At 34.0% G+C, this 25890-nt stretch overlaps 6 protein-coding genes across 12 annotated transcripts; 2 read left to right on the forward strand and 4 right to left on the reverse strand.

Moving 5' to 3' along the window:
• Positions 1-81: 81 nt before the first annotated feature.
• On the forward strand, positions 82-4920 carry LOC110778452 (uncharacterized). Of its 2 annotated transcripts, none has more exons than XM_056837721.1 (2): positions 82-626; positions 4394-4920. In XM_056837721.1, exon 1 carries the CDS (start codon positions 120-122, stop codon positions 609-611), a length of 492 nt encoding a protein of 163 aa, XP_056693699.1. In that variant the 5' UTR covers positions 82-119; the 3' UTR covers positions 612-626; positions 4394-4920. The 2 variants fall into 2 exon arrangements, with proteins under 2 accessions (XP_056693699.1, XP_021838701.1); XM_021983009.2 differs by having other exon boundaries at positions 86-626; positions 4391-4920.
• LOC110778450 (probable L-gulonolactone oxidase 4) lies at positions 1427-4634 on the reverse strand. Of its 2 annotated transcripts, none has more exons than XM_021983007.2 (5): positions 4362-4634; positions 3425-3847; positions 2865-3123; positions 2536-2637; positions 1427-2205 (listed from the first exon to the last, which is right to left on the reverse strand). In XM_021983007.2, exons 1-5 carry the CDS (start codon positions 4632-4634, stop codon positions 1481-1483), a joined length of 1782 nt encoding a protein of 593 aa, XP_021838699.2. In that variant the 3' UTR covers positions 1427-1480. The 2 variants fall into 2 exon arrangements, with proteins under 2 accessions (XP_021838699.2, XP_056693697.1); XM_056837719.1 differs by having other exon boundaries at positions 3425-3843; positions 4362-4502.
• Positions 4420-17932, forward strand: LOC110802827 (uncharacterized). Of its 2 annotated transcripts, none has more exons than XM_056837716.1 (10): positions 4420-4551; positions 12284-12667; positions 13237-14197; positions 14701-15085; positions 15194-15539; positions 15618-15795; positions 15889-16011; positions 16654-16791; positions 16887-17078; positions 17220-17932. In XM_056837716.1, exons 2-10 carry the CDS (start codon positions 12306-12308, stop codon positions 17718-17720), a joined length of 3186 nt encoding a protein of 1061 aa, XP_056693694.1. In that variant the 5' UTR covers positions 4420-4551; positions 12284-12305; the 3' UTR covers positions 17721-17932. The 2 variants fall into 2 exon arrangements, with proteins under 2 accessions (XP_056693694.1, XP_056693693.1); XM_056837715.1 differs by lacking the exon at positions 4420-4551 and adding an exon at positions 10962-11374.
• Positions 5026-8213, reverse strand: LOC110778451 (probable L-gulonolactone oxidase 6). 2 transcript variants are annotated; one of them, XM_021983008.2, is made up of 5 exons: positions 7860-8213; positions 6619-7041; positions 6266-6521; positions 5981-6082; positions 5026-5897 (listed from the first exon to the last, which is right to left on the reverse strand). In XM_021983008.2, the coding sequence occupies exons 1-5, from the start codon at positions 8136-8138 to the stop codon at positions 5179-5181; spliced, it is 1779 nt and encodes a 592-aa protein (XP_021838700.1). In that variant the 5' UTR covers positions 8139-8213; the 3' UTR covers positions 5026-5178. The 2 variants fall into 2 exon arrangements, with proteins under 2 accessions (XP_021838700.1, XP_056693698.1); XM_056837720.1 differs by having other exon boundaries at positions 7841-7945.
• LOC110781982 (uncharacterized) lies at positions 9739-25484 on the reverse strand. Of its 3 annotated transcripts, XM_021986027.2 has the most exons (4): positions 24504-25484; positions 10713-10960; positions 10438-10617; positions 9739-9999 (listed from the first exon to the last, which is right to left on the reverse strand). In XM_021986027.2, exons 1-4 carry the CDS (start codon positions 24532-24534, stop codon positions 9739-9741), a joined length of 720 nt encoding a protein of 239 aa, XP_021841719.1. In that variant the 5' UTR covers positions 24535-25484. The 3 variants fall into 3 exon arrangements, 1 of the variants encoding a protein (XP_021841719.1); XR_008928492.1 differs by lacking the exon at positions 10713-10960 and having other exon boundaries at positions 9860-9999; positions 24504-25443; XR_008928491.1 differs by having other exon boundaries at positions 9860-9999; positions 10438-10968; positions 24504-25443.
• Positions 19126-24113, reverse strand: LOC130468086 (protein FAR1-RELATED SEQUENCE 5-like). The gene is made up of 6 exons (XM_056837717.1): positions 23549-24113; positions 22471-22929; positions 21389-21900; positions 20545-21103; positions 19665-20195; positions 19126-19370 (listed from the first exon to the last, which is right to left on the reverse strand). Exons 1-6 carry the CDS (start codon positions 23736-23738, stop codon positions 19141-19143), a joined length of 2481 nt encoding a protein of 826 aa, XP_056693695.1. The 5' UTR covers positions 23739-24113; the 3' UTR covers positions 19126-19140.
• Positions 25485-25890: the final 406 nt, after the last annotated feature.

Here is a 25890-nt window from a genome sequence, read left to right on the forward strand (position 1 = left end):
CCACAAAAATTTCAACATCCTAATTTATGATATCCACAAAGTTTAATTTCATTTTTGGTTTTATTATATGATGCCAAATTATTTTACTGACACCTTAGACCGTTGGTTTATTCACAACAATGTGGGTTACAATTGCCTCTCAACCTTTCATCCCAACCCCAATTCCACCTACACCCTTCCTCTCCTTCCCGAAACTTCCACAACCACCAACAAAGTCCGTCCAATTACGGCGGAGAAACCGATACCCGGCAGTCGTCGCCGCCACCGTTTCTCCCCATGACATTGGTGGGCTGGGCCAAGCGGTGTTCAGTACCCTCGAATCCGGCCCATCAGCGGGTTCGAATCCAAGCAAGAAGGTCCAACAAGAAGAAAAGTCGGGTAAAGAGATAAGCGGGTCGGATATACTGAGGGCTTTGCAGAAAGCAAGCGCTAAAAAGGCCAGCACGAAGAAGCAACAGCAGAAGAAGAAAGGGTCAATTGAATTGAAGAGGGAGAAAAATGGGAAGAAGGTGGTTGATTATGATAAGGTCCGACCCATAACTGTAAAGAGTGATTGGGCTACCCGATTGGATGATCTTGAGAAACGTCTTCAAGAATTCTCTGCTCTCTGAAGTCTGAACAGCTGCGTAAGTCTCTTCATTTTTGCCTTCCTCTTGCAATTTCTATTTATTTTTTTGTTTGCAAATGAGCCACAATGTCAATAAAAATTACAATCATATTCAAGCTTGGTTTGATAAGAATAATCAAGTTTTGAGCAAGTTCGGATCTTAACTCGATAAACGTGCTAAATTAATCAGTAAAAGATTTTAATTTTGTTAGTACTATCTATAACAATCTCATAAAAATTGTGTTTTATTTCTTAAATTATTGACTGAGCAAACCTGGACCTTATTGATCCTCTTTTGTACTAAAATACTAATTATACAACACACTTAATTAGCTCCGTTGTTTGCATCCAATATGAACGCTAGCCACTCCTGTCAAAGACTTCGGCTATGTTTTTTTGGTTGCATTTCACGGAAATTCAGTTCAGTTTAGGTGCATTCAGTTTAGGACGTGCTCTGTTCTATTCGACTTACTTTGACTTATTTCAGACATAAAAAGTCCATTTAATTTCAGATAAGTTAAGATAATATAAGTTCAGAAAACATAATTTTATTTTAGACACTTTCATACACAAATAAGTTATTTTTAGATAAAATAAGTTTAGTTAAGTTAAGTTAACTTTAGATAATATAAGTTCAGTCAAAAGAAGTTGTATAGAACGGAGCCTGAATTCAGTTCAACTATAAAGAACATGGTCTTCTTCCCTCAAGGTCCGCTTTAAAATAGTTATGAAAAACAATGTTTTGTAAGGAGAAGTTAAGAAAACTACTAGAAGCATGAGGTTTGAATTTTTTGAAATAGTTTCTCTTGCTAAATAATGTCCATAGTGTAGTAAGTTGTATTACATAGAAACTTGACAAGAAATTCACTACATTTAAATCTCTTGAGTTGATTTCATTTTTCTGCAAACCTTAGCTTCTTTATAGACCCTTCCTTGTCTACACAAATACCCCTTGTTAGGGGCACAATGAATATCCTCAGAACATATGCAAAGCCCTTCAAGTGCACATCCTTCTTTGTAAATACTCAATCCTTCTTTAAGCCCCAATATTTGGTCTGTCCATTCATTTGAAAACAAACTTAAGGGATCATACCTCTTCTTCACATCTAAGAACTTTTCACCATCCTTATACTTCTTCATTGCCCCCTCAAAGGCTATATTTCGATTCTTCCCCCAATGAGGCATACCATTGTACTTGAACACGGCCATTTGTTCTATTTCCTCGAGTATGTCCTCGAACATCCTAGGAGCCAATGGATCTTTGCTTCGGTAATAAACAATGTCAAAGTCTATTCCATCTTCATCCTTTCCGAGATAGGCTGTAGAGGCGCTAACATACCTCATTAGGATGCCATTGTATAGTTCTACTCCGCACAATGATTTTGGCTCTAGTTCAACTAGTTTTTGTATATCTTGAATGAAGTTCTTCACTTTGGAGATTCCTATACTAAACCCATTAATGAAAAAGTATTGACCATTTGTTCTTGGATCCCATGGGCAGTATGATTGAAGTAAACAAGACCCTGGAGTAAGGCATCCTCCTGCTGATTGAAGTTGATTTTGATAGCCAATTACAGGGTAGCCCGTAAAGAAATTACCTAATCAAACATTAATATAATTTGGATTAGTATTAGCTTATTGACTTGGTCAATTAGGAATTCTGTAAAAATTAGTTTTGATCAGTAAAACTTGTCTTTGGCAAATCTTTCGTATGAATCAGTTTCGATCTTCTGATTAGTAGAAAATTGCACAAGGCAAATACTGGTGAATAAGAAAAAAAAAATCATTTTGATGATTTTGAATCAATTGTAATCGGTCAAATCAGTTTTTGGGCAGCAAAATTGACTTTAATTAATAAAATATCAGTTCAATTCAATAAAAACATAATTCCCAAAACAATGAATATTTGAGATGAGGAAGATGGCTACCATTGTTGGTGAGTCCAAATGCAATGGCTTCCAATGCGGCTGTTATTGCATTTCCGCCGAAGCATTTTAAATCAGCATAGTTGATTGCTTCTGCCAACTCCTCTGAATATAAAATGTATGCAGGAAGTCGCAAATTAGATTACCAGGAAATAATTAAACAAATGAAATGATTATCCAAATAAAACTACTAGATAACACAATTCATTCAGGCAAAATACTTTGTTGTCTTTACCTACGTAACACTAAAATACCCTGTTTCCAGATATTTCGTAACTGTGTATGCAATGTGACAACTGATTATGAGAGAACTGAATGGAAATAAAACCCACCTATTTTTCTGTTAGCTACCAAAACCGATGCTGCAGTTGAACGGAAGGGGAAGTAGTTATTGACACCATTGCCAGGAGTGGTAGAGGGAACTCTGTCATCAATCCGATATATTACTTGGTGTTGGCTTGGGTACCATGTTATGTCCCCAAATTCATGTTTTTTCCCAAAATTTAAGGCTTCCTCCCCTAATCCATTGTCATCATCCATTGCCTCAAAAGTGATTGATCTCTTGAACATAGACTCTAATTTGAACGTTACCTTCAAAAATATTAGTTATGGATTAAAGGGCCAACTCAACTAAAAGCTTAAGCTAGTGTTTAAACCCCAAGATGCAGTATGGGCCTTCCCATACTAGCGCTAAATATTCCACTTTGAAATGAGGGAAGGATGAGATTTGAACCCGTGACCCTTGTGTCACGCTAGCTCCAATATCATGTCATACAACCAAAAGCTTAAGCTAGTGGTTGAAGCCCTAAGATTATATCTGTGATCATATAAACTCCTTTACATAAAAACTATAAGCCTAAAACACTCATAGTGTTAGTAGTTTCAGAGGTACCTGAGAAATGACTCCAAGAACTCCAAGTGAGACTTTAGCTGCATCAAGATCAGCATCACCTTCCTTGAGCGTCCTATTCTTGTAATAGCCATCTTTAGACTCCCCTGGACTAATGATTCTAAGGTCCACAACATAGTCATGAACAGCACTTCCTTTCAGCCACCATGAGCTTCCATGAGCACCTGTTCCAAGCATTCCTCCAACAGTGAGACCCCACCAGTACGGCGTATGGGGTAACACTAGCTTGGCCTTGGCTGCCTCCTTTATCAGCTGCTTTAGTGTCACGCCGCTTTGCACTGTAATGGTTTTAGCATCCTTGTCCACTTTGATTACTTCGCTTAGTTTTTTTGTGCTTATGATTAGGCTGTCTTCTCCGTCAGGGCACACCAACTTGGGAACACTGTGACTGTATCTGGTTGCTACCTTGATATTTAGATTCAAAAAGTCATACTTTTATAGTATTAGATTAGAGTATACAATCATTTTTACTGAAGTTTATAATTTATCAAATGCATAAGATGCTTTTTATAAGTTTTTTGTTTTGTTTTTTTGTTGTTTGTTTTGATAACAAGATGCTTTTCATAAGTTACTAATAGACAAGAGTTGGTAATGAAGTTTCAATGTTATATGTTTGGAAATAATATATTTGGTTGTTCAATGTATGACGAATATATTTTTTCTAAATGAAATATTCAATATGTTATTAGATGGCATAGTCAATTAATCAGAGGTTAAGGCTTAAGCTACAAATTGTTTGTATGTTGTGTTAAACTGTTAACCCACATATGAATCATATGATTTTAACCTAATCAAGTAATCATATAATTCCGATTAACATGAAGTTATATATCAAGACAATTTATATCGGTTTAAGCTAATTATTGTTTGATTCAACTGGGAGTTAGATATACTTCGTATGAACATGATTGGAATATACCTTCATCTTTCTTTTGGTGATTGTTGCAGCAGAAACAGCAGATATGAGTTCCGCTTCGGTGGTAGGATAGACAGCATCAGCTGCACGACAGATGCTTCTGTCCGGGAAGGACCCCTGAGAGTTGGTGACGATGCAGTTGGAGTTGCCGGAAGAGCATTTGATTGGTTCCTCCGGAGCAACACAATCACAGGTAACAGTATTACACCATTGAAGTAAACAGTAGCTAATAATCAGAAGAAGAAGAAAACAACATTTAGACATACACAACGCCATTTACGTAATTAATTAGATACTTTGTTCCAACCTAGTAGTAAGTAACTACGGAGTATAAATATACATTGTTAGGTGTATTAGTTATGATAAATTGTAGAAGTCCTTGTTTATATATGGATGCCTTGGGGGGGTGGTTAAGATCCTGATGTTTGTATTTTGTATTTTTGTTAAATTATGAGAGGGCGAGAAAGCGAACTATTTCTTTAATTAAGATTACTTGCTGAAAATGGCTCATTATCATATTCTAGGTCAATTTACTTGATGATATTCTACAAGTTTTACAGAATTCTGGCCTTAAAATAGTGTTACTTCTACAATGTTTGTCGTCCGTATAGTAGTTGATAATTTATTTCCCTGGCATTAGGTAGTCTAAAAATATGTTATGTGCAAGTAATAACAACTATTAATCTCTTGTTGCTCTTCGTTAAAACAACGAGGTGCGGAAAAATCGATTTGTGATTGAAAATGACAACACACATATTAATCTTATACATAAGACTGTCTTATATAAGTTTATGTATTTAATTACATAATCTATTTCAATTTAATACATAGTATTTCTAGTAGTACAAACCCTTGCTTTCTTATAGATTCGTCCTGGTCGACAAAAGTATCCCTTATTAGGAGCACAATGACTATCTTGAGAGCAAATGCATAAACCTTCAAGGGCACACCCGTCTTTAACTATACTTAACCCGTCTTTTAACCCGAGCACTTGGTCAGTCCACTCACTCGAAAACAACCCTTGTGGATCAAACTTCTCCTTAACTTTTATAAACTCTTCTCCATTCTTATACTTGTTGATCACTCCCTCAAATGCCAAGTTTCGATTCTTCCCCCAATGTGGCAATCCTCCATACTTAAACATCGCCATTTGTTCGACCTCTTCATATATATCTTCAAAGAGTCGTGGCTCCGAGGGGTCCTTGGCGCGGTAATAGGTCATATCAAAATCTAAACCATCTTCTTCCTTACCAAGGTACGCGGTTGAGGCCTTAACGTATCTCACTAAGATGCCATTATATTGCTCAATGCCGCAAAAGGATTTAGGTTGTAGAGATACCAACTTTTGTACATCCTGTATGAAGGCTTTTACTTTAGACATCTCAATGCTAAATGTGGTTTGGTGGAAGAATTCCCCCTTCACTCTTGAGTCCCACGGGCATGCCGTGATTAGTGCGTCATCTAGGCTGTCTAGGCATGTTCCTGACGATTGCAGGCGATTCTGGTATCCCACCACCGGGTAGCCGGTAAATAGGATCCCTAAACATTACATCATATGTTTAGAAGCAGTTGATTAAAAGTCTAATTTTGTTACTCATGCAATGAGTGTTTTAGTGTATTACCATTGTTTGAGAGTCCAAATGCGTTGATCCGGAGAAAAGATGTTGTTAGTTTGGAACCAGAGCATTTGCCTTCTGCATCTGCTTTTGATTCTTGATTTTCCTCTGCATAAAAAATGGTCAGATTAGGAAAGATGCAGAGCAAAAAAGGAATTACCTCTAATTTATAGAGGATACCAAGGGTATCCTCGTAATTGTATTAATGTACGATATTTATTACATGTATGAGTCACAGGCACCCGTATTAGGATGAACCGTATTATTATATTCACACTAATGCTTAATTACCTGAGGACCGAATGGCTGCTAATGCAGCTGAAAGTGTTGGCCGAAATGGGATGAAGTCGTTGAGACCGTTTCCTTTTGTCGTTAGAGGGACACGATGGTCAATGCGATACATGACCTGTTTTAGGCTCGGGTACCATGTTAGGTCCGCAAACTCATGTTGATGGCCAAAGATTAAGGCTTGATCTCCCAAGTCAGAATCATTCTTTGCTATGTAAGTGATGGACCGCTTGAACATTGGTTCTAGTTTAATAGTCACCTTCACATTTATATCAATTAGAAATAAAGTTATGTAAGTAGGTTAATTATATGTCTTGTTAAGTGTATATGATGAATAATCAGTTATATAATCATACCTGTGAAATGACTCCAAAGACCCCAAGGGAAACCTTAGCAGCATTAAAATCAACTTCAGTTTCATTAAGAGTTCGAATCTTAACAAACCCGTCTTCGGGACTACCGGGGCTAATAATTCGGAGCTCCAAAACATGGTCATGGATTGCACTGCCTTTGCCCCATAAAGAACTCCCATGCGCACCAGTGGATAGCATCCCACCAATAGTAAGTCCCCACCAGTACGGTGAATAGGGCAGTGCTAGCTCCACCTTTGCCGCCTCACTGATCAGTTGTCGGAGGGTCACACCACTATCCACGGTCATCGTTCTGGCCATCGTGTCAACATCATGTATCTTGTTGAGGTTCTTGGTGCTTATTAGAAGCCCGTCTTTCCCGTCTGGGCATACCAATTTTGGTATGCTGTGTGAGTAACGTGTTGCTACCTGTTATCAGTTTGAGAAACACGTTCTTTTAGCACAAAAAAATGTTTTAATTTCGATCAATATGGAGTGGAATGTTTATCGATCAACTTCAAGGAGACTACCAATTCAGTATCAAGGCTTCGTTTGGTAGGGTATAAACCGTTTTCATGGAAAACAATTTTCCCCTTTTCAATCATTTTTCATTGTTTCGTTGGAAAATGGATGAAAAACAATTGTTCATAACTCCCTCAAAGGTGAAAAATCTTTTCCATTTGAAAGGGAGGGAAACCACTTTCCACTTTCCACTTTCCTCCTCACCTTCTTTCCGTCAATCTTCACCATCTTCTCCCATTTTCTTTTAAGAAACCAAACACAGGAAAACTAGTTTGAAATTGTGTTTTACCTTAGAAAATTATTTTATATCGAAAACGTTTTACACTAAACCAAATGGAGCCTAAATAGAAAGAATGATTTTCTTATAAGTTGCATCACTATCACTCAACTTATCATGCCTATATTCTTATAAACAAAAACAAGTAATATTGTCTATTTTCAACATCACTCGTTAACAAATACTGTTATTGTCTAAAAAAGTTCATTATGGTTGTTTGACAGTTGAGCAGTTGTAAAATCGTCAAGTTGAATTTGTGATCTATCGTACACAAATCTTCAGTTTTAACTAGCGAAGATCTAATTGGTGTTCCAAGGGTGTTTTCTACTATACCTATTTGTTTGTCTATGGAAAGAATGAATTAGCAATGGGTAGGCTACCAAAAACCTTTTACACTAGCAAAAAAAAAACGAGAGCATGTAGGCTAACCCTGCATTACGTGCAATACCTTCATCTTCCTCTTGTTCTTGGTTGCAGCAGCCACCGCCACAATGAGCTCGTCCTCAGAGGTCGGGTACATGACTTCAGCCACCCGACAAGTGGTCCGGTCAGGGAATGCGCCATAAGAGTTGGTAATAACGCAATCGAAGCTTTTATTTGAGCATTTGATTGGATCTTCAGGAGTATTACATCCAACAATAAAGAGTAACAAGAGAAAACTTATTAAACCAAGAGTTGTTGTTGGTGAGATACAACTACTTTTTCTACAACAGAAAAATGGCCTCATCACGAACGTTGCTCAAAATATACAATAATAATATATCCCTTTAAGAATAAGCTAGATAGGACCATATATAGTAATGCAAATGTGCAACACATATATATGTACAATATATACAATTACCAAGTGTGTCTTGGGCCTCTTGGCCTAGTGGAAAGGATTTCACCTTCCAATCAAAAGGTTGGGGGGTTCAATCTCCACTAGGGGCACTTTGAGGGAGAGTTCCCCTTATCACTCCCCCACCCACTCTCAAAGTGTCTAGCCTGTTAACCCGGGCGGGTTAACCCGTGCAGAATTACGACCCGATAGGGCTATTCATCTTACTTGCAAAAAAAAAAATATATATATATATATATATATATATATATATATATATATGTACAATACATTATGCTTTTAAGGCAAGGTTATCTAATTCGATTTGTGCCAAGAACAAAACAATCTTATAAGATTTGTGGGTCCCCTAATAATAAAAACGTGATTAAGTGGTGAAATGCAATTCCTATACGGAATTGAAATCCGTTCGTTTGAGTAATTAAGTAGGAAGATGTACGTGGATGTTGGATATTTCTTCATGTAGGACTATTTCTAAGTAGTAGATCCATTTTAACATTACCTTTATAGTTACTATTTGTACAAATCTAATATATACAAAGGAGACATATTTGTTTAATTATTAGAGCGTCACGTAGGAAATTTAATGATTTCGGGTCTTTCGGCCAATGAAAAATAAGATTTTTAATTTATTGTAGAATTGAAAAATGTGCCATAGATAATTAAGTACCATGTTGATATTTTAATTAATTAATTACTAATAAATAAAAAATAAATCTAATATAAATCTACGCAGAATATTCTTTGATATATGTCATACAAAGCTAAAGTAACAATTAGGAAGCTGGATATGATAAACTTTATATTTAATCAAACACAAGAGTTTAACATAAATTCAAGTTCCGATCACAAAACATTATAAATAAGTCTGGTTCTCTTTGGTTTATAAACCCCCCGATCTTCCTTCTCTCCTCAACGAAGGCTAGTCTTGAATGGCTTGGCAACCACCAAGATCAGTTCTAGCTCTTTGTGAGGTTTTGGTTAGTTAAACGATTCTAAACAAAACAGAAAAATCAGCACCAACATAACTTTAATCTAGTTTTCTCTAACTTTTACTCAGTTTTCTCTAACTTTTATACTATTACAAAAAAAGTTAATAGATAAACATTTTAAAGTGTTAAATGATTAATTTTATACATTATTAGTGATTTTGAATAAATATTTTTTATTAAAATGAAAATTTTTATTACTAAAAAGTAGATAACTTTTACCTATATAATGGTGACTTTTAAGCATTTTACGTCAACTTTAACTTCGGTGTACAATATTTATCGTACACCTCATGTAAATAAGAATTTGTGAATTCTTTATAGAAAATTGAGAATTAGTGAACAAAACTAATTGACAAAGCTTAAATGTAGATGAAAATCAAGGAAACAAAATCAAATACATAAAACTTAAGGAATGTTGTTTTTCTAAAGAGTAGAATTATCAAACGGAAAAATAAAAGTAACTATGCGTTAACCAAACTCCATGTACATTGGCATAATTATTAGTGTAGGATAAAGGAATTTTGAATCAAGTTGATACAAGAGCGCCAATGAAATTTGAAACAAGACTTGTTTCTAGGTTTGTAACCTTGGTAGTCTTGGTACAACTCCGGCAAAGATATCAACTTCTCCTTCATGTCTTTATCTTGGTGCTTAACTTCAAAGTCTTTGATATTATGCCACCAATATTTACTGCATGACTCTTGCTGCTCACAACATGATTCATCTTCACTTTTTTTAATACCTAGTTTTCCACACAAGTCCTGATAATCCAAAGGGAACACAAATAATCAAATTAACAGCTATTCTCGATCGTTTCTCCTAGCGAATTATACCTTTAGTTTTACTATGTTCCATATTACAATATCATTGCACTTACTATACGTATTTATTAGTTTAAATTTTCTGACAACTTATCTGTTTGTATGCATAAACTTAGGTTCTGTTATGTTTGACTTATTTCAGACAAAATAAATTCAGATAAGTTCAGTTAAGTTCAGATAAGTTCAGATAAGTTTAAATAATATAAGTTTATCAAAAATAAGTTTTTTTTCAGACATTTTTATACACAAATAAGTTTTTTTCAGACAAAATACTTTTTTTAGATAAAATAAATTCAGATAATATAAGTTCAGCCAAAATAAATCCAATAGAACGGAGCCTTAAAAAACACCTACTTAAACAGTGGAGTTATGTGTTACCTTGATAAATTCATAACAACCACCCTCAATACTCAAGGTACTCGGATGGATACTCCAAATCAAGCCATCTACAAGAGCAACTGAATTTTGTATGTTACAGCTGTATATTATCCGCAGATCTAGGTGAACATTATTTTGGAAAATCTGAGTTGCTTCAAATTCATCCAGAATAAATTCAGCCTTGCAAAAGCCAAACCAAAAAAACACATCATTAATTAACACCAATGATTTTCAAAGTTGAGTAATCAAAGATCTGAAACAACTATTGCACGTACCAACTCCAAACGACAAACATCAAGATGTAGGTAAACATGTTGGTGTACTCCTATCATCTCTACAAACTTGTTTAAGCTGATGAACCACGACGAGTTAATACCAGACGGCACGCTAAAATTAAAGCGTATACTAGTCTGTATAGTAGTTGGTACGTTAAGATAAATAAACGTTGGAATCTTCTTACACCCACTATAGCGGAAGTAAATTAGTTTTGGACAGTCGATATAAAGCTCCTCCAACACCAAACCTGAATAACTGAAATCATTCAAATTTGGACAATCTCATAAATCTTCTTAAGTGAATTAACGAATGATAAATCTAACACAAAATCTTGTTTAAAATGGGTGTACAATAAATTATTGTACACCAAGCCCATATTAGGCAATCCCGATTATTTGGCACGTGTGAAGTGTAATTTTTTTTTTTTTTTTTTTAATTGGGGGAAGGCAATCCCGATTTCATTCGTTCTTCTTTCTTCTTCGCTGTTCTCTCTTTTCTCTCTCCTCTCTCCCTCTTCTGCGATTTGTGCTGCGATTTGTGCTGCGATTTCTTCGCGATTTCAACTGCAATTTCTCTCTTCTGCATCTCAACCGCAACTTCTTGCGATTTCTTCTGCAATTTCTTCGCGATTTTGCTACATTTACCTCGACAGTTCATCCAGGTTAGTTTTCTACCTATTTTCTTTGATTTTTCGTATTTTGATAATTAGGTTTAATTATTTTAGTTGTTCTACTTGAATTATTCTTCCAATTATGTCACGTTTTGTTTGTGTTGCTTCGAATTTGTATTTGTGTGTATTGATTTAGGTTTTTCTTCAACGATCGTTTGTTTTTGCTGCGATTTTGTTCCTTTGCACAGATAGCTTCTTTGCTGCGATTTTGTTTCTTTGCTGTGATTTCAACTTTGTGCTTTAATTTCTGTTATATAAATGTTAAAGTTTATAAATCTGTTAATAAGTTAAGGTTATTCACCTAATAGTGAAGAACATTTGAATTCAAAGTTGCAAGCACGTGAATCATTGAATCTGTATCAAAGTTGCAAGGATAATTGAGTTAAAGTTGAGGATTATAGAGTTAAAGTTAGGATTTTAGAGTTAAAGTTGAGGGTTCTAAAGTTAAAGTTTAGGATTCTGTAGTTAAAGTTTAGGGTAATTGAGTTAAAGTTGAGGGTTTAGAGTTAAAGTTGAGGGTTCTAATGTTAAAGTTGAGGGTTCTAATGTTAAAGTTGAGGATTCTGTAGTTAAAGTTTAGGATAATTGACTTAAAGTTTAGGATAATTGAGTTAACTTTAACTGTGAATAACTTAACTTTAATTGGTAATAGTCTAACTTTCACGTTTTTACCTTTCTACAACTAAATTGAGTCTTTCAATCTGTTTTATTTCACTGTTGTACTTTGTTGTGTTAAAGTTATAGTTTTATATAATTAAGTTATGGAAATTGGCATAAAAGTTAAGACAGTTTTCAATCATTTAAGACTTAACTTTTCTATTAATATCTTAACTTTAACAGTTAAATCTATTACTTTTATATTTACAAATTTTTCATCTAATGGGAGTTTAACTTTTGCAGTGATTTTTGACATCATTGAATCATGCCGAGAAGTAAAACTGTTAATGTGAAGGAGATTTTACAAGAAGATGATGACATTCAATATCCAGATTCAGAAAATATTGAATATGATGACGATGATGACGATGTTGTTTATGAAGATGATGAGGATGTTAATACTGATGAGGACCAGGACGAGAACTGGGAACAGGATGAGAACGGGGACGAGGACGAGGACGAGGATGTTAATGCTGGCTTGGTTAAACCGACAGGCAAAGGGAAGAAGAAGCCGGGAGTCATGGTTAAGAGTGAGTTGGTTGAAATAAAAACCAAAGGGAAGAAGGCAAGGATTAAGGCTGAGGTTGATGCTAATGTTCCTGTTGATGCTGAAAATGATGTCCAGATGTGAGTTTTACAATTTGTTTTATTTCTCAATTTGAACTTTTCTGTGTTAAAGTTGTTTTATAAAGTTAAGGACTCTGAAGTTAAAGTTGAGATTTTTGTAGTTAAAGTTAAGAATTTTGTAGTTAAAGTTAAAGTTAAGAATCCTAAAGTTAAAGTTTATGATTTTGAAATTAAAGTTAAGGATTCTAAATTAAAAGTTTAGGATTCTAAAGTTAAAGTTAAGATTTCTAAATTTAAAGTTTAAGGATTCTGAACTTAAAGTTGAGGATTTTGAAGTTAAAGTTAAGGATTTTGAAGTTAAAGTTGAGGATTTTGATGTTAAAGTCAAATCTTACAAACAAGATTTCTAAATATAAAGTTAAGGATTTTGACTTTTTTCTCCTAACTTTACCTGCTAAAAGTCAACTTTTTCCTTTTAAATATTACAGCTGTACTTATGTAGGTTAAAGTTATGGTATTTGTTGTAAATATTAAGAAATTCTTCCATCATCAGAAACATAACTTTTACTGTTAATTACCAAACTTTAACTGCTAAAAGTCTAACTTTTACCTGTTTAACTTTTTTTCAGCTTGGATGGGGGTTGCAGTACTTCAAACTTGACTACCCAGTGTAGACCAACTGCTTTGTTAGCTGTCATAGAAACATTCAATTCAAATCAAATTAAGTCTGTTTCAGAAATTGGATTCGGTTGGTTGTTATCTTTACCTACGCAAACTTCAAAGTTAGATACAACATTATTTCCCTGGTTGATTGATCATTTTGATCCTGTTAGTTGGTTGTTTAAAATTGAAGCTGGAAAGGAATTCATATTTAGTCCATGTGATGTGCATGATGTGTTTCTTCTCCCATTACATTCTGACAATCCTATTGTAGATAGCAGCACTAGGACTAAGGATGTAGGTTTGAAAAATCAGTGGAGAGACTACTTTAAAGTTAAAAAAAATGCAACCATTCCATTGCGTCTGTTGGAGATTAAGATGGGTGAATTAGTGGAAGGTGGAGAAATGTTCAAGCGAATATTTGTGATGTTTGCATTCTCTGTTTTCTTAGCTCCTATAGCTAATAGGACTGCTGATTTGGGTTTAGTTAAAGTTCTTGAGGATGTAGATGAAATAAAGAATCTTGATTGGTGTGGATATGTCCACGAGAGACTTTGTCGGGCTATTAGGAAGCATAAAACTTCAGGCTGCCAGGGTAACGTTGGTGGTTGTTTATGGGTTTTACAAGTTGTCTATTTTCATCGCCTTCAATTTAGAGGCATTGCAGAGAGTTGTAGTCTTCCGTTGATGAAGCATTGGTCTGGTACTAAAATTCATGAAAGGCTTGTTTTGGAAAAGGATTCAGCTTGCTTTGGCAGTGGTTTATTAAATACAGTGACCTACCCTGTTTGTCAAAAGTTGGGTTTTGAAGAAGGTTTTGCCAAGATTTGTGGTAGGCATGATGCTGTGAACGATGATGAGAACCATATACGGTTCGTCATTCCTGATGGGCAATTGTCAAATTCAGCAATTCAATCAATTTCAATTGATGTAAGTTTCTTCTCAACATTTTTATAGTTATTTCTCTTTTATTAAAATTTTTATTCTAGTTTTGAGATTTGATTCTAAAATTAAAGGTAAAGATTCTAAAGTTAAAGTTATGGATTATGTATTTAAAGTTAAGGACTTTGATGTTAAAGTTGAGGATTTTGAAGTTAAAGTTAGGGATTCTAAAGTTAAAGTTAAGGATTATGTATTTAAAGTTAAGGACTTTAATGTTAAAGTTGAGGATTTTGAAGTTAATGTTAAGGATCCTAAAGTTAAAGTTTAGAATTCTAAAATTATTTCAAGGATTCTGAACTTAAAGTTTAGGATATTAAAGTTAAAGTTAAGGATTCTGAACTTGAAAGTTTAGGATTTTAAAGTTAAAGTTAAGGATTCGAAATTTAAAGTTATGGTTTCTGAAGTTAAAGTTTAGGTTTCAGTAGTCTAACTTTTAAGTTCAAAAGTCTAACTTTTAATTCAAAAAGTCTAACTTTTCCCGAATCTTGAAGGAAATGCATGCGGAGTTTTTGAGAATGAAGAGGAACTTGGAAATTGTTTCAAATTTTCATTTGAAACAACTTGAAGCTGTAGCAGCACTGAGGCGACGTTCATCTCCATCGCTGCCGGATGATGATTTGGATCCAAGGTATTATGCCATGATGCAAGAATTGGCTGAGATGGTAGTTTCAGTTCAGTCTATGCCAGGAGGTTTGGAGAACATATATTGTGATGGAAAACCTAATGCTATACCTCAAGATGATAGTCCAAATAAAAAGATCCAAGGAGTTCTTGATGAAATTAATGTCAATGAAACTGCTAACAAGACTGCTGTACAGTGTGAAGAACCTCGTATTGTTGATGCTACCACTGATCCAGCTCAGCAGACCAATCAAGGTGCAACTTTACTCTATTTCAGTTTACTATATGTTCAAACTTAGAAATATCTAAAAAAACTTTAACCTTTTCACATTAAATGATAAGGAATCATTTATTCTACTACAGGCGCAACTTTGGAGGTTGATGTACAGCCAAGCTTATCTGAGCAGCTGGTTGTACCTCTTCCAATTGTTGAACCTCTTCCAAGTGTTGAACCTCTTGCAAGTGCTGAAACTGCTCCAAAAGAATTAAAAGTTTACGAGCCTACTGTCGGTTATCATTCCATTATACACTCTTCTTTAGCTGATGGCAAGGCTAAAATTGGAATTCCATGTGGAAAGGTTAACACTGAACCATTCCTTGTCGGACATTTCATGCGTTTCTACAAGAGGAACATGAAACGTTTGCCCGAGTTGTATCAAGAAGTTGCTGATTATTGCCTTCTGGATGATCCTGTCGTAGTGAAGGCAGAGTAAGTCTTTTAATTGTCCTAACTTTAAGTACAAAAGGTTTAACTTTAACTTAATAAATCTTAACTTTTTTTTTTTAGGGAAACTTTGGTCTGGTTTGATACCGTACATATGATTCAAAGAGAGGATATGTTGTCACTTGCTGAAGATCAAGAGATCTATTTGTCTATTATTGAGTGTTGGGCATTAATGATAAATGCAAATGAAATGCAACATGCCTCACCGCCTTCAAAATTCTGTTTTGGTGTCCGCCAAAGTGTGAGTTTCTTAAATTGTGTAGTAGTTTAGTAAAAGTTAACATATTTTTAGGAAATGTTTGTGTTGTACTAATTTGTTTGTTTTCCCTTGTAGGAAATTTTGGAACTTCTTTGGCAAGATTCAACTAACGAGGCTGCTATGGATCAGCTTCTAATTTGTTGGAAAGAGTGGATTGATATTTACAACAATGGCTTTGACATCACCTGTGTTGATCTGGTCAGTTATTACTTGGCATCACCTCAAAATTAAATTAAGGATTCTAAATTTAAAGTCAAGTTTTATGAAGTTAAAGTTTAGGATCTAATGTTAAAGTTAAGGTTTCTGAAGTTAGAGTTTACCATAATTGAGTTAAAGTTGAGAATTTTAGAGTTAAAGTTGAGGGTTCTAAAATTCTCAACTTTAACTGAATTATCCTTAACTTTAACTTCAGAAACCTTAACTTTAAGTTTAGAATCCTAAAATTCAACTTGTAACATTAAATTTTTCTGAAGTTAAAGTTAAGGATTCTAAATTTAAAGTTAAGGTTTCTGAAGTTAAAGTTTATGATAATTGAGTTAAAGTAGAGGATTTTAGAGTTAAAGTTGAGGATTTTAGAGTTAAAGTTGAGGGTTCTAAAGTTAAAGTTTAGCATTCTGTTGTTAAAGTTTAGACCTGAAATTAAAGTTTTGGAGTCTGAAGTTGTAATTAAGGTATCTGAACTTAAAGTTTAAGATTTTAAAGTTAAAGTTTAGGCATTTGAACTTAAAGTTAAGGTATCCAAAGTTAAAGTTTAGGATTCTGAAGTTAAAGTTTACTTTCACTAGTTTAAGTTTTGTTTTTGTGTATCTATTAACATCACAATATGTTTTGTTTTTGTAGGTTTTTGTTCCTTTTTTTCGAGAACGCCACTTTTTCCTATTTGTGTTGAATTTGAAAACCAAAACGATGCAACACGTGGACAATCTTGTGTATGATGAAGCTCAAATCATTGATTTGGAAAGTTTTTCAACAACTCTGGTAATTACCTCTAGTCAATTTAAGAATGTTGAATTACCGGTTCAACTTTCTTTTTTCTGTTACAAACCAATAAATGTGTTTAATATTGTTTTCAGTGTGATCTCCTGGGTACTTTCCTTGATGATAGAGGCAATAATCATGAAGGTGATATTGGAACGTACCCCATGGAGGAGATTGAGTTTGATTGGAAGACTGCAAAAGGTTCTGACCTTGATTGTGGAATTTATACAATGATTAGTATGTTGACATTTGAAGGAATCAAATGTAGCTGTCCTGATTTGAAAGAGGTTAGCATTTTTTCGAATCATAACTTTTAAGTCAAAATTCCTAACTTTTACAGCAATTTGCTTAACTTTTATTAGCCTTATTTATTTTGGAATTTAAAATGATGTTGATAATGTTATTCTTTTTTTTTTCAAATAATACAGCCCCGTAAAAGGATTGTTCTGCGTGCCGAAATATGTGCCACACTTGTGTTATCTGACATGAATGACAAACGGGCAGAAGTTCTCAATAAACTTGCTGATTTCAATTCCAAACGAGTAGATGTCTATCCACATGTGGTAACCAGGAGGAAGCAAAAATTGGCAAATGATAGGAAGTTGAAGAAAGAAGCTGCCAAAAAGGAGAAGGAAGTTGAAAAGAAAGCAGAGGAGAATGCCAATGAGAACAAGAAACCAGAGGGTAAAATTGCACAGGAGAATGCCAATGAGAACGAGAAACCAGAGGGTAATATGGCAGAGATGAATAACAATGTGGCAGATGTGAATGATAATGCGGCAGAGGGCAACGAACAACCGTTGAAGACTTTTACTTCAAGAAAACGTCTTAAAAGGAATGTAGCAGATGCATCTGTCCCCGAAAATGTAGGACCACCAGAGAAGAAGCAAGCTCCTACCAAACGGACGGCAAAGAAACCTGCAGCATGAAATTTTAATATTAGTTTTAAAGTTCATCAAAACTCTAAGTACAATAATCTTAACTTTTACATTTTCACAAAAATATTTCTCTAGAGTATAATGCCATTTTTGTGTATATATGGCATATAATTTTGGTTTTTGGTGATGTTCAGTAGAACATGGAAACATGTATTTTTAAAGTTGTTGATTCTATGGTTAAAGTTAAGATTATTATTTTTAAAGTTAGCCCTGTTATTGTTATAGTTAAGATCAACTTTAAGAATAATATTGGTTTTTGGTAATGTTCAGTTTCTGTAAAAGTTTAGGATAATTTAGTTAAAGTTGAGGGTTCTTAAGTTAAAGTTTAGGATTCTGTTGTTAAAGTTTAAGCATCTGAAGTTGAAGTTTTGGAGTCTGAAGTTATAATTAAGGTTTCTGAACTTAAAGACTTAGATTTTAAAGTTAAAGTTTAGGCATTTGAAGTTAAAGTTAAGGAATCCAAAGTTAAATTTAGGATTCTGAGTTAAAGTTGAGGATAATTGAGTTAAAGTTGAGGATTATAGAGTTAAAGTTAGGGTTTTAGAGTTAAAGTTGAAGGTTCTAAAATTAAAGTTTAGGATTCTGCTGTTAAAGTTTAGGATAATTAAGTTAAAGTTGAGGATTATAGAGTTAAAGTTAGGGTTTTAGAGTTAAAGTTGAGGGATCTAAAGTTAAAGTTTAGGCTTAAAGTTTAGGATAATTGAGTTAAAGTTGAGGGTTCTAAAGTTAAAGTTTAGGATTCTGAAACATGTATTTAAAGTTGTTGATTCTATGCTTAAAGTTAAGATTATCACCATTAAAGTTAGCCCTGTTATTGAAATAGTTAAGAAAATTTAATATTAGTTTATCTAACTTTTATTACAAAAAGGGTAACTTTAAGTACAAAACTCTCAACTTTAAGTATAATATTGGTTTTTGGTATATAACTTCAATTCTTCATTGTACGTTAAGTATCCATGCACTTTGAAACTTTATTTTCAACTTAAATCCGAAAAAAAAATTCACAATTTATCTTAGACACTTGGACACGTATCCAAGTCAGTCCAAGTAACATGGGTTTTGGCGATGTTTAGAAAAAGTTACGTAACATATTAGAAGTTGTTAATTTAATGCTAAAAGTTAAGCAAATATACCTCAACTTTTACTATATCTAGCCTGACTTTTAATATATAAATCCAACTTTTACATTTTTGAACAAAAGACAGATTAAAAGATATATACACTTCAGAGAAATATTATACTTCACTAAATTTTAATGTATATATTCAAACTTTCAATGTAAAGAAACTTTTACTAAGTTCTCAAGTCTAGTAAACTTTAACTTCAGAATGTTAAACTTTAACTTCATAAACCTTAACTTTAACTTTAAGAAAAATTTAAATTCTATTTTTGATATAAAACATTAAAAGAATCAAAATAATCTCAAATTTGGAGTTATTGTTCCAAAGTCTGCTGTTGGAGGCGCTGCAGTTTTTCCCTTCTTCTTTTTGACAAATGGTCCTCGTGGTCTTTTGTTCCTTCCTTTTGTTGTGCAACGTTCAGGATCCAATACCATAGGAGGTTCAGTTGCTGTGTTTGTTGCAGGTTCAGAACTTGTTGCTTGTTGTACACTTGTATCACTTGTTGTTGTTGCATGAGTACCTACAAACATTTAACATACTGTATCATAACTTTTACTTATAAAACCCAAACTTTAACATATAAAACCCTAACTTTTACTTATAAAATTGTAACTTTTACATATTTTCCTTTTTAAGAAAATGTGAGTTCCAATCTGTTTTTATTTCACACATTATAGTTTTTTTGGTTTAAAGTTGTAGTTCTGTAGGTTAAAGTTATGAAATTTATTCTAAAGTTAAGACAGACTTTCATCATCTCTAACTTAACTTTAACAAGGAATATCTTAACTTTAACCAAAAAACAATTAACTTTTACCTGCTGGTGCTGAGTTTGTTTCATATGCTGCTGTTGCATTTGTTTCAGGTGCTGCTGTTGCACTTGTTTCAGGTGCTGCTGTTGCACTTGTTTCTGTGGTTGAAGCGTCGTCAGTGTTTGAAAGATTTAATGACGCTAGAAGTTCATCAACCAGAGACACACTAGCGGCATAACCATCCTCCATAAGGGTTCTTGTCTCCTCATTTGATTGGCTTTTCAAGATAAGGTTGTAGTATTTCCTAGCCATGGTTTGGCGCCAAGGTGTGTACTGCACCTCTTCTGGTTTTTCATTTTCTAATTTGTTCCAAACTGATGACTTGGCAGATTTTGTCCACCTCTTTTTGATGTACTGTTCTGGAATCCGGTTAACCGAATGAAGGTGCAATATCCTAATGCAGTGGTAGCATAACCATCCTGAAGCTTCAAAGTTTTTACACGTACATGATACTGTTTGGCTCTCGTGGATGTATGTTACTCTCTGTGCAGACCAAGGTTCTTCATCAATGGACACAGCATAGAACTCAGTATTTTCTGCATTAGTAGTACCATGTTTTAAAGTTAGGAAAATCAATATAAAAGTTAGCCTTGGTGTACTTAAAGTTATGAAACTTAATTTTTCAGGTTACATAACTTTAAAAATAAAAAACCTAGCTTTAACTTCAGAATTCTAAACTTTAACTTCAGATGCCTAAACTTTTTCAAAATCTTAACTTTTAAAACAAAAAACCTAAACTTTTTACTTAAAGTTATGAAAATATGTATAAAAGTTAGCCCTGGTGAATTAAAAGTTAATAAACTTTATATTTCAGTTTATCAACTTTTATTAAAAAAAGGCATAACTTTTACAGTAAAAAGACTAACTTTAAATTCTGATATTTACCTTGTTTCCAAATTAATTTTGCTGTTGTTGCAATTGAATATCCAAATTCCTCCTCAAAGTCTCTGAATAGTGACAACGTGTAAACTTCTGATGCATGTTTCAACAATCCAGATAGTGGTAAAGCCGAGGATGGAACCGATTTACTACAAGAGAATTCAGCTTGCTTTTCTGTACTTCTCCAACGTTGTATTGTACCTTTGAACAATCTATAGAAATCAGTTAAACTGGTTGTTCTGTTTGCTCTAAATCCGATGGCGTGATTAGTGCTTTCACTTCGTTGTGAAGACAAAATCCCAGCTGAAAAGAAGTCTTTGCTTAGCGCAGGGCACCATTTTTCTCTCAAATTGTATACATTTGTAAACCACTCTTCCCCTATCAACTCATATTGTTGCAGCATTGATCTCCAATTGGTTTCAAATTCAACTACTGTGACACACTTATACAAGCAATAGTTGAATGTCTTCTTAAAAGTTGGATCTCGTTTCAATGCCCCAAATCTGGTAATAGCATTCTGATGCAAATGCCATACACATAATCTGTGTCTTGAATCTGGAAAGACCTGCATATACAACTCAATGTTAAAAGTTGAGATTTTTGAAGTTAAAGTTAAGAAAATTGAAATTAAAGTTAAGATTTATAAAGTTAAAGTTAAAGTTAAGGATAAGTATTCTAAATTTAAACTTTAGGATTCTAAAATTAAAGTTAAGATTTCTAAATTTAAGGTTAAGGATTCTGAACTTAAAGTTAAAGATTTGGAAGTTAAAGTTAAGGACTATGAACTTAAAGTTGAGGAATATGAAGTTAAAGTTAAGGGCTCTGAAAAGGATAAATCTTGGATTTTTACCTGATGGATGGCATTGTTCATTGCTGCATCTTGATCTGTAAAGATTGATATTGGACTTTTTCCCCCCATTGACTTTTTGAAAGTTTGTAGAAGCCACACAAACGACTCAATCTTTTCATCTCCTATGAATGCACAACCAAACATGCAATTGTTCCAGTGGTTGTTTATTCCAACTATTGGAGCACAAATTAGGTTATACCTGTTTGTTCTATACGTCGTGTCAAAAACCACTATATCTCCAAAAATTCCATAGTCTTCCATCATCATAGAGTCCCTCCAAAACAAACTCCTCAATTTACCTTTTTCATCCAATCTAAATCTAAAAAAGAAGTTTGGGTCACCTTCAAGCTCTAAATACATTATGTCAGTTACTGCTTGTGCATCACCTCCTTCTATTTGCTTCATTTTTAACCTCGTGCAGTAATTTAGATGGTCTTTCTTCGAGTGTCCCAAATTTTCTTCACCTCCAGCTTCAATTGCCATGTAGTTAAAGGAAGCCGTGGATGACAGACCTGTCAGTTCAGCATAAAAGAATGTAAATAAAATAATAGTTTCGGCAAAATGTTTAACTTTTACTTCTTCAGACCTGACTTTTAGTACAAAAAGGCTAACTTTAACTTTTAAAACTTTAATTGTCAATAACTTAACTTTAACACCTTATAGTTAATTTTCTTTGTTAAAGTTGTTGTTATTTAGGTTAAAGTTAAGGAAATCGTTGTCAAAGTCAAAAACAGTCTTCATTCTACTCTTACCTAACTTTTACTTTAAAAAGCTTAACTTTAACTTCTAAAACTTTAATTGTCATTAACTTAACTTTAACACCTTATAGTTAATTTTTGTGTTAAAGTTGTGGTTATGTAGGTTAAAGTTAAGGAAATTGTTGTCAAAGTTAAAGACAGTTCTCATTCTATTCTAACTTAACTTTTACTTTAAAAAGCTTAACTTTAACTGAGATGAGTGTGACTTTTATATTTCCAACTTTTTTCATCTTAGAAGGTGATTGCAGTAACAAAAGGATGAGTATCAAAACAATAACTTTTACACAGAACATAAAAGTTTAACTATCAAAATGTAACTATTACCAGATTTTTGCATAGTTTCAATTGCCTCCCTCTTCTCTTCCGTTATTTGCCTTTCAGATCTATGCAAGTAGTGCCATTGACTTCTAGTTAAATCATGGTTGTGCATTATCACATGATTAACAACCTCATATCTGCCTTCAGAATTCATTTTCACTCTCAAGCAAGCCCTACATTGAGTTCTCGTGATCGAAACTTGCCTTGGTTTTCTCTCTTTTTTGGGCACCACAGGAACAACTGTTTGCACTTTTTTCTTTTTGTTCTTTCCATTGTTTGTTACTCCTACTGCTGAACAAACATATGCCTTTTCAAGCACGATTCTTGTCCCAACTTTGAATCTCGTGTTTCCTTTCCTTATGGAAAACCCAACCTCACTAGCATGTTTTTCGTAGAAACTTAGAAGTTCCTCCACTGTTTCAGCAGTGTATCCCATCAGTGTTCCAACAATATCTTGATCCGGTTCTGTTATTGCAATTACCAAAAATCAGCAATTTTTTTTATTATTAAACCTTAACTTTTACGCATAATACTATAACTTTTATTAAAACAAGGCCAACATTTACTAAAACAAGTTTTACTTCTATGCATAGAACTTTAACTTTTAAACAAGGCTAACTTTTATGCATCAAACTATAACTTTTATGCATAAAACCATGTAAATTCTTTATTAAAATCTAAGCAAATATTTTAAACTTTACATTTCAATACTTAACTTTTACTCTAAAAACCTCAACTTTAACTTTGATATCTGTAACTTTTTCAAACACCTATTTTTCAGCCAAACCAACACATTTACATAACTTTTACAGGAATATCTCTAACTTTTTCATTCATAACTATAACTTTAACTTTGAACGTATAAACTATAACTTTTATGCATAACTATAACTTTACATTTTACTTACTTAACTTTTACTCTGAATACCTAAACTTTAACTTTGATATCTGTAAGTTTTTCAAACACCAATACTTCAGCCAAACCAACACATTTACGGATTTACCTAACTTTAACAGAAATATCCCTAACTTTTACATTTATAACCATAACTTTAACTTCAAACATATAATTAATTATTCATACCTTCAGAATCAGAAACAATATGTTGTTCTTCAGCTTCCATTGCCTCCTCTTCTTCACGTTCCTGTGCCAAAGCATTGTTTTCGATGCAATTGTTGAGAACGTCCTCCATTGTTGCATCTTGAATATCTGGTTCAACAGGAACTTGAATTCTTTGAGTGGATTGAATCACACTCCTAATTAGGTTTTCCATTTTTTTTTCTTCTTCCTTTTGTTGAGTGGATTGCGTTCTTCTTCCTTCTCTTCAGTTTGGATTTCAATGTCCTTCTTCCTTCTTCCTTCTTCCTTCTCGTTTTCGATCGTTTTTGTTGTTTCTCTCTCCTATTTCGATCGATTTCGATTGAGTTCTTCTTCCTTCCTTCTTCCTTCTTCCTTCTTCCTTCTTCCTTCCTTCTCGATTTCGATTTTTCTGCGATTTTTTTTGTGAGCGTTTTCTCTCTCCTCTTTCTTTCTTTGCGTGATTATTTCTTTCTTTCTTTTTTCTGCGCGTTTTGTTTACTCCGTTCACACGTGTGACAACTTGGTGCACATTAATATTAATGTGCACCTGTTGCACACAAGACCTTTTGTAAATCTAAACTCTTCAAATGATAATTAGAGGCTTTCATCCTATCTAAAACATTAATACTTCCAATCCTTGCTTTCTCAATGAGTGGAAATGTCGTTGTAAGGTCTTCAAACAGACTAGGCACGTTAACGGAGCAATAAAGTTCGAGATTTTTGATATTACTACTACAAGTATTATCTGGATTGATCACCCATTCCGTATTAAAAATACAAAGATGAAAACTCTCAAGCTGGTTAGTTCCTGTATTGTTAACATTACGAAGCCTGCTATGCTGTTGTCCACCCTTAAAAGAAGCCTTCTTTAGCTTAGGAAATTTCGAAAGTTCAAGGGTTTCAAACCAAAACGCGCAATCATCAAACTCTAGATGTTCAATATTTGGACAACAAATACCTAAGTTACTCAATGCTTCATCACCCAGCATAACATGTGACAACCATATCTGTCGCAGGGAAGAAAAGTTGCCGACATTGTAGCTAATAAGGTTGGTACTTGTAAACTTGCACCATCGAACACTGAGGGATTGTAACTGTTCCGGCGGCGGACTCGGAACAGGAAAAGGATGACTGACTCCCGACTGAGGTTGCTGACTGGATCCTGCACAGTGAAGCCGTTAACTAGCCTCGGGGGTGATCCGAGAATTACCCCTCCGATGCTTAAGTCAGATTATGCTGGTAGCTCTGTAATAAATGCTCATAAGAATGATTGGATTGGAATTGCGTACCTTTGGCATTGATGGGGGTCCGTATATATAGACGGGTTATTTGTACGGAGGACCCGGGTTATTACCCGTTGGTACTTGTAAACTTGCACCATCGAACACTAAGGGATTGTAACCAATTTGAAGCCAGTAAAACCTGGTAGGGGAATTTGTAACATAAATCTCCCTCAAACACCTCCCTACAATACCAACGAGAGTCTTTTGTTTGCACAGAAACACACAATTTGTCAACCTTAGTTTTTCCAACCAAATACATTAACCGATCAACATGTTCAAACTCGTCGTCAAGTACAGCCAAATCCAATTTAAGTTTGAATACTGCAGACTTTTCATGGTTTATTCGAACCAAGTTAGTAGCCACAAAATCCATGAATTTGTCCCTTATTTCACAAATATCAGGGGTTTCACTTTCACCAGAAAGTAGTAATTGTAGTGCAAAAGAGTTGTGATCATAATGCAAAAATTTGAAAATGTTGTAAGAAGTGCATACTGTTCTCATGTACCTGGATAGAATAGATGTTCGACCAGCATCTTTTACAGGAACATATGATAGAATTTGGTGGATCATGTGTTCCGGCAACTGCGATATTCGGTCCCCTTTGTTTATCAAGGGTGCACGTTGTTTGTGTATGAGACAATTCCCCATTATTGATTACACACACCTTAATGGTTCATAAGAAAAAGAAAAAAAATAGTGCAATAAACGTAAATTTAAAATATTAATCTGAATTGTATTGAAAAACATAACAAAAATAGTGAATAATTAGTCAAATCGAGCAAAGATAGGAAACATAAATAGTAGTAGTCCTAATAGAATACTAAACGTGCAATAGTTGGCTTTCAGATCATCAAAAAAAGATTAATCAGAATATACAATAAATTAATTATAATGATTTATTCTTAATGATAGAGTATAAAACTAATATTGGGGCTTCAACCATCCGCTTAAGCTTTTGGTTGAGTTGGTCCTTTTAACATGGTATCAGAGTCAACGTGACGCAAAGGTCACGGGTTCAAATCTCATCCACCCCTCATTTCAAAGTGGAATATTTCGCGCTA

This window comes from Spinacia oleracea, chromosome 2 (genome assembly GCF_020520425.1).
Source record: "Spinacia oleracea cultivar Varoflay chromosome 2, BTI_SOV_V1, whole genome shotgun sequence".
Taxonomy (NCBI): Eukaryota; Viridiplantae; Streptophyta; class Magnoliopsida; order Caryophyllales; family Amaranthaceae; genus Spinacia; species Spinacia oleracea.

What these genes read in the sequence shown, in the direction of transcription:
- LOC110778452 (XM_056837721.1), top strand. Translation starts at nt 120, where the DNA reads ATGTGGGTTACAATTGCCTCTCAACCTTTCATCCCAACCCCAATTCCA.
- LOC110778450 (XM_021983007.2), bottom strand. Translation starts at nt 4,634, where the DNA reads ATGGCGTTGTGTATGTCTAAATGTTGTTTTCTTCTTCTTCTGATTATT. An exon ending in GGTAGCTAACAGAAAAATAG is followed by an intron (nt 2,638 to 2,864) that starts GTGGGTTTTATT and finishes TTTTATATTCAG; the next exon opens with AGGAGTTGGCAGAAGCAATC. An exon ending in ATTTGGACTCACCAACAATG is followed by an intron (nt 2,206 to 2,535) that starts GTAGCCATCTTC and finishes ATGTTTGATTAG; the next exon opens with GTAATTTCTTTACGGGCTAC.
- LOC110778451 (XM_021983008.2), bottom strand. Translation starts at nt 8,138, where the DNA reads ATGAGGCCATTTTTCTGTTGTAGAAAAAGTAGTTGTATCTCACCAACA. An exon ending in AGCAGCCATTCGGTCCTCAG is followed by an intron (nt 6,083 to 6,265) that starts GTAATTAAGCAT and finishes TTTTTTATGCAG; the next exon opens with AGGAAAATCAAGAATCAAAA. An exon ending in ATTTGGACTCTCAAACAATG is followed by an intron (nt 5,898 to 5,980) that starts GTAATACACTAA and finishes TGTAATGTTTAG; the next exon opens with GGATCCTATTTACCGGCTAC.
- LOC110802827 (XM_056837716.1), top strand. Translation starts at nt 12,306, where the DNA reads ATGCCGAGAAGTAAAACTGTTAATGTGAAGGAGATTTTACAAGAAGAT. An exon ending in AGCTCAGCAGACCAATCAAG is followed by an intron (nt 15,086 to 15,193) that starts GTGCAACTTTAC and finishes ATTCTACTACAG; the next exon opens with GCGCAACTTTGGAGGTTGAT. An exon ending in ACATCACCTGTGTTGATCTG is followed by an intron (nt 16,012 to 16,653) that starts GTCAGTTATTAC and finishes TTGTTTTTGTAG; the next exon opens with GTTTTTGTTCCTTTTTTTCG.
- LOC130468086 (XM_056837717.1), bottom strand. Translation starts at nt 23,738, where the DNA reads ATGGAAAACCTAATTAGGAGTGTGATTCAATCCACTCAAAGAATTCAA. An exon ending in TATTGTTTCTGATTCTGAAG is followed by an intron (nt 22,930 to 23,548) that starts GTATGAATAATT and finishes TTGCAATAACAG; the next exon opens with AACCGGATCAAGATATTGTT. An exon ending in AAAATTAATTTGGAAACAAG is followed by an intron (nt 20,196 to 20,544) that starts GTAAATATCAGA and finishes CTACTAATGCAG; the next exon opens with AAAATACTGAGTTCTATGCT.
- LOC110781982 (XM_021986027.2), bottom strand. Translation starts at nt 24,534, where the DNA reads ATGCTGGGTGATGAAGCATTGAGTAACTTAG. An exon ending in ATGTTTGTCGTTTGGAGTTG is followed by an intron (nt 10,618 to 10,712) that starts GTACGTGCAATA and finishes GGCTTTTGCAAG; the next exon opens with GCTGAATTTATTCTGGATGA. An exon ending in GTTGTTATGAATTTATCAAG is followed by an intron (nt 10,000 to 10,437) that starts GTAACACATAAC and finishes TTGGATTATCAG; the next exon opens with GACTTGTGTGGAAAACTAGG.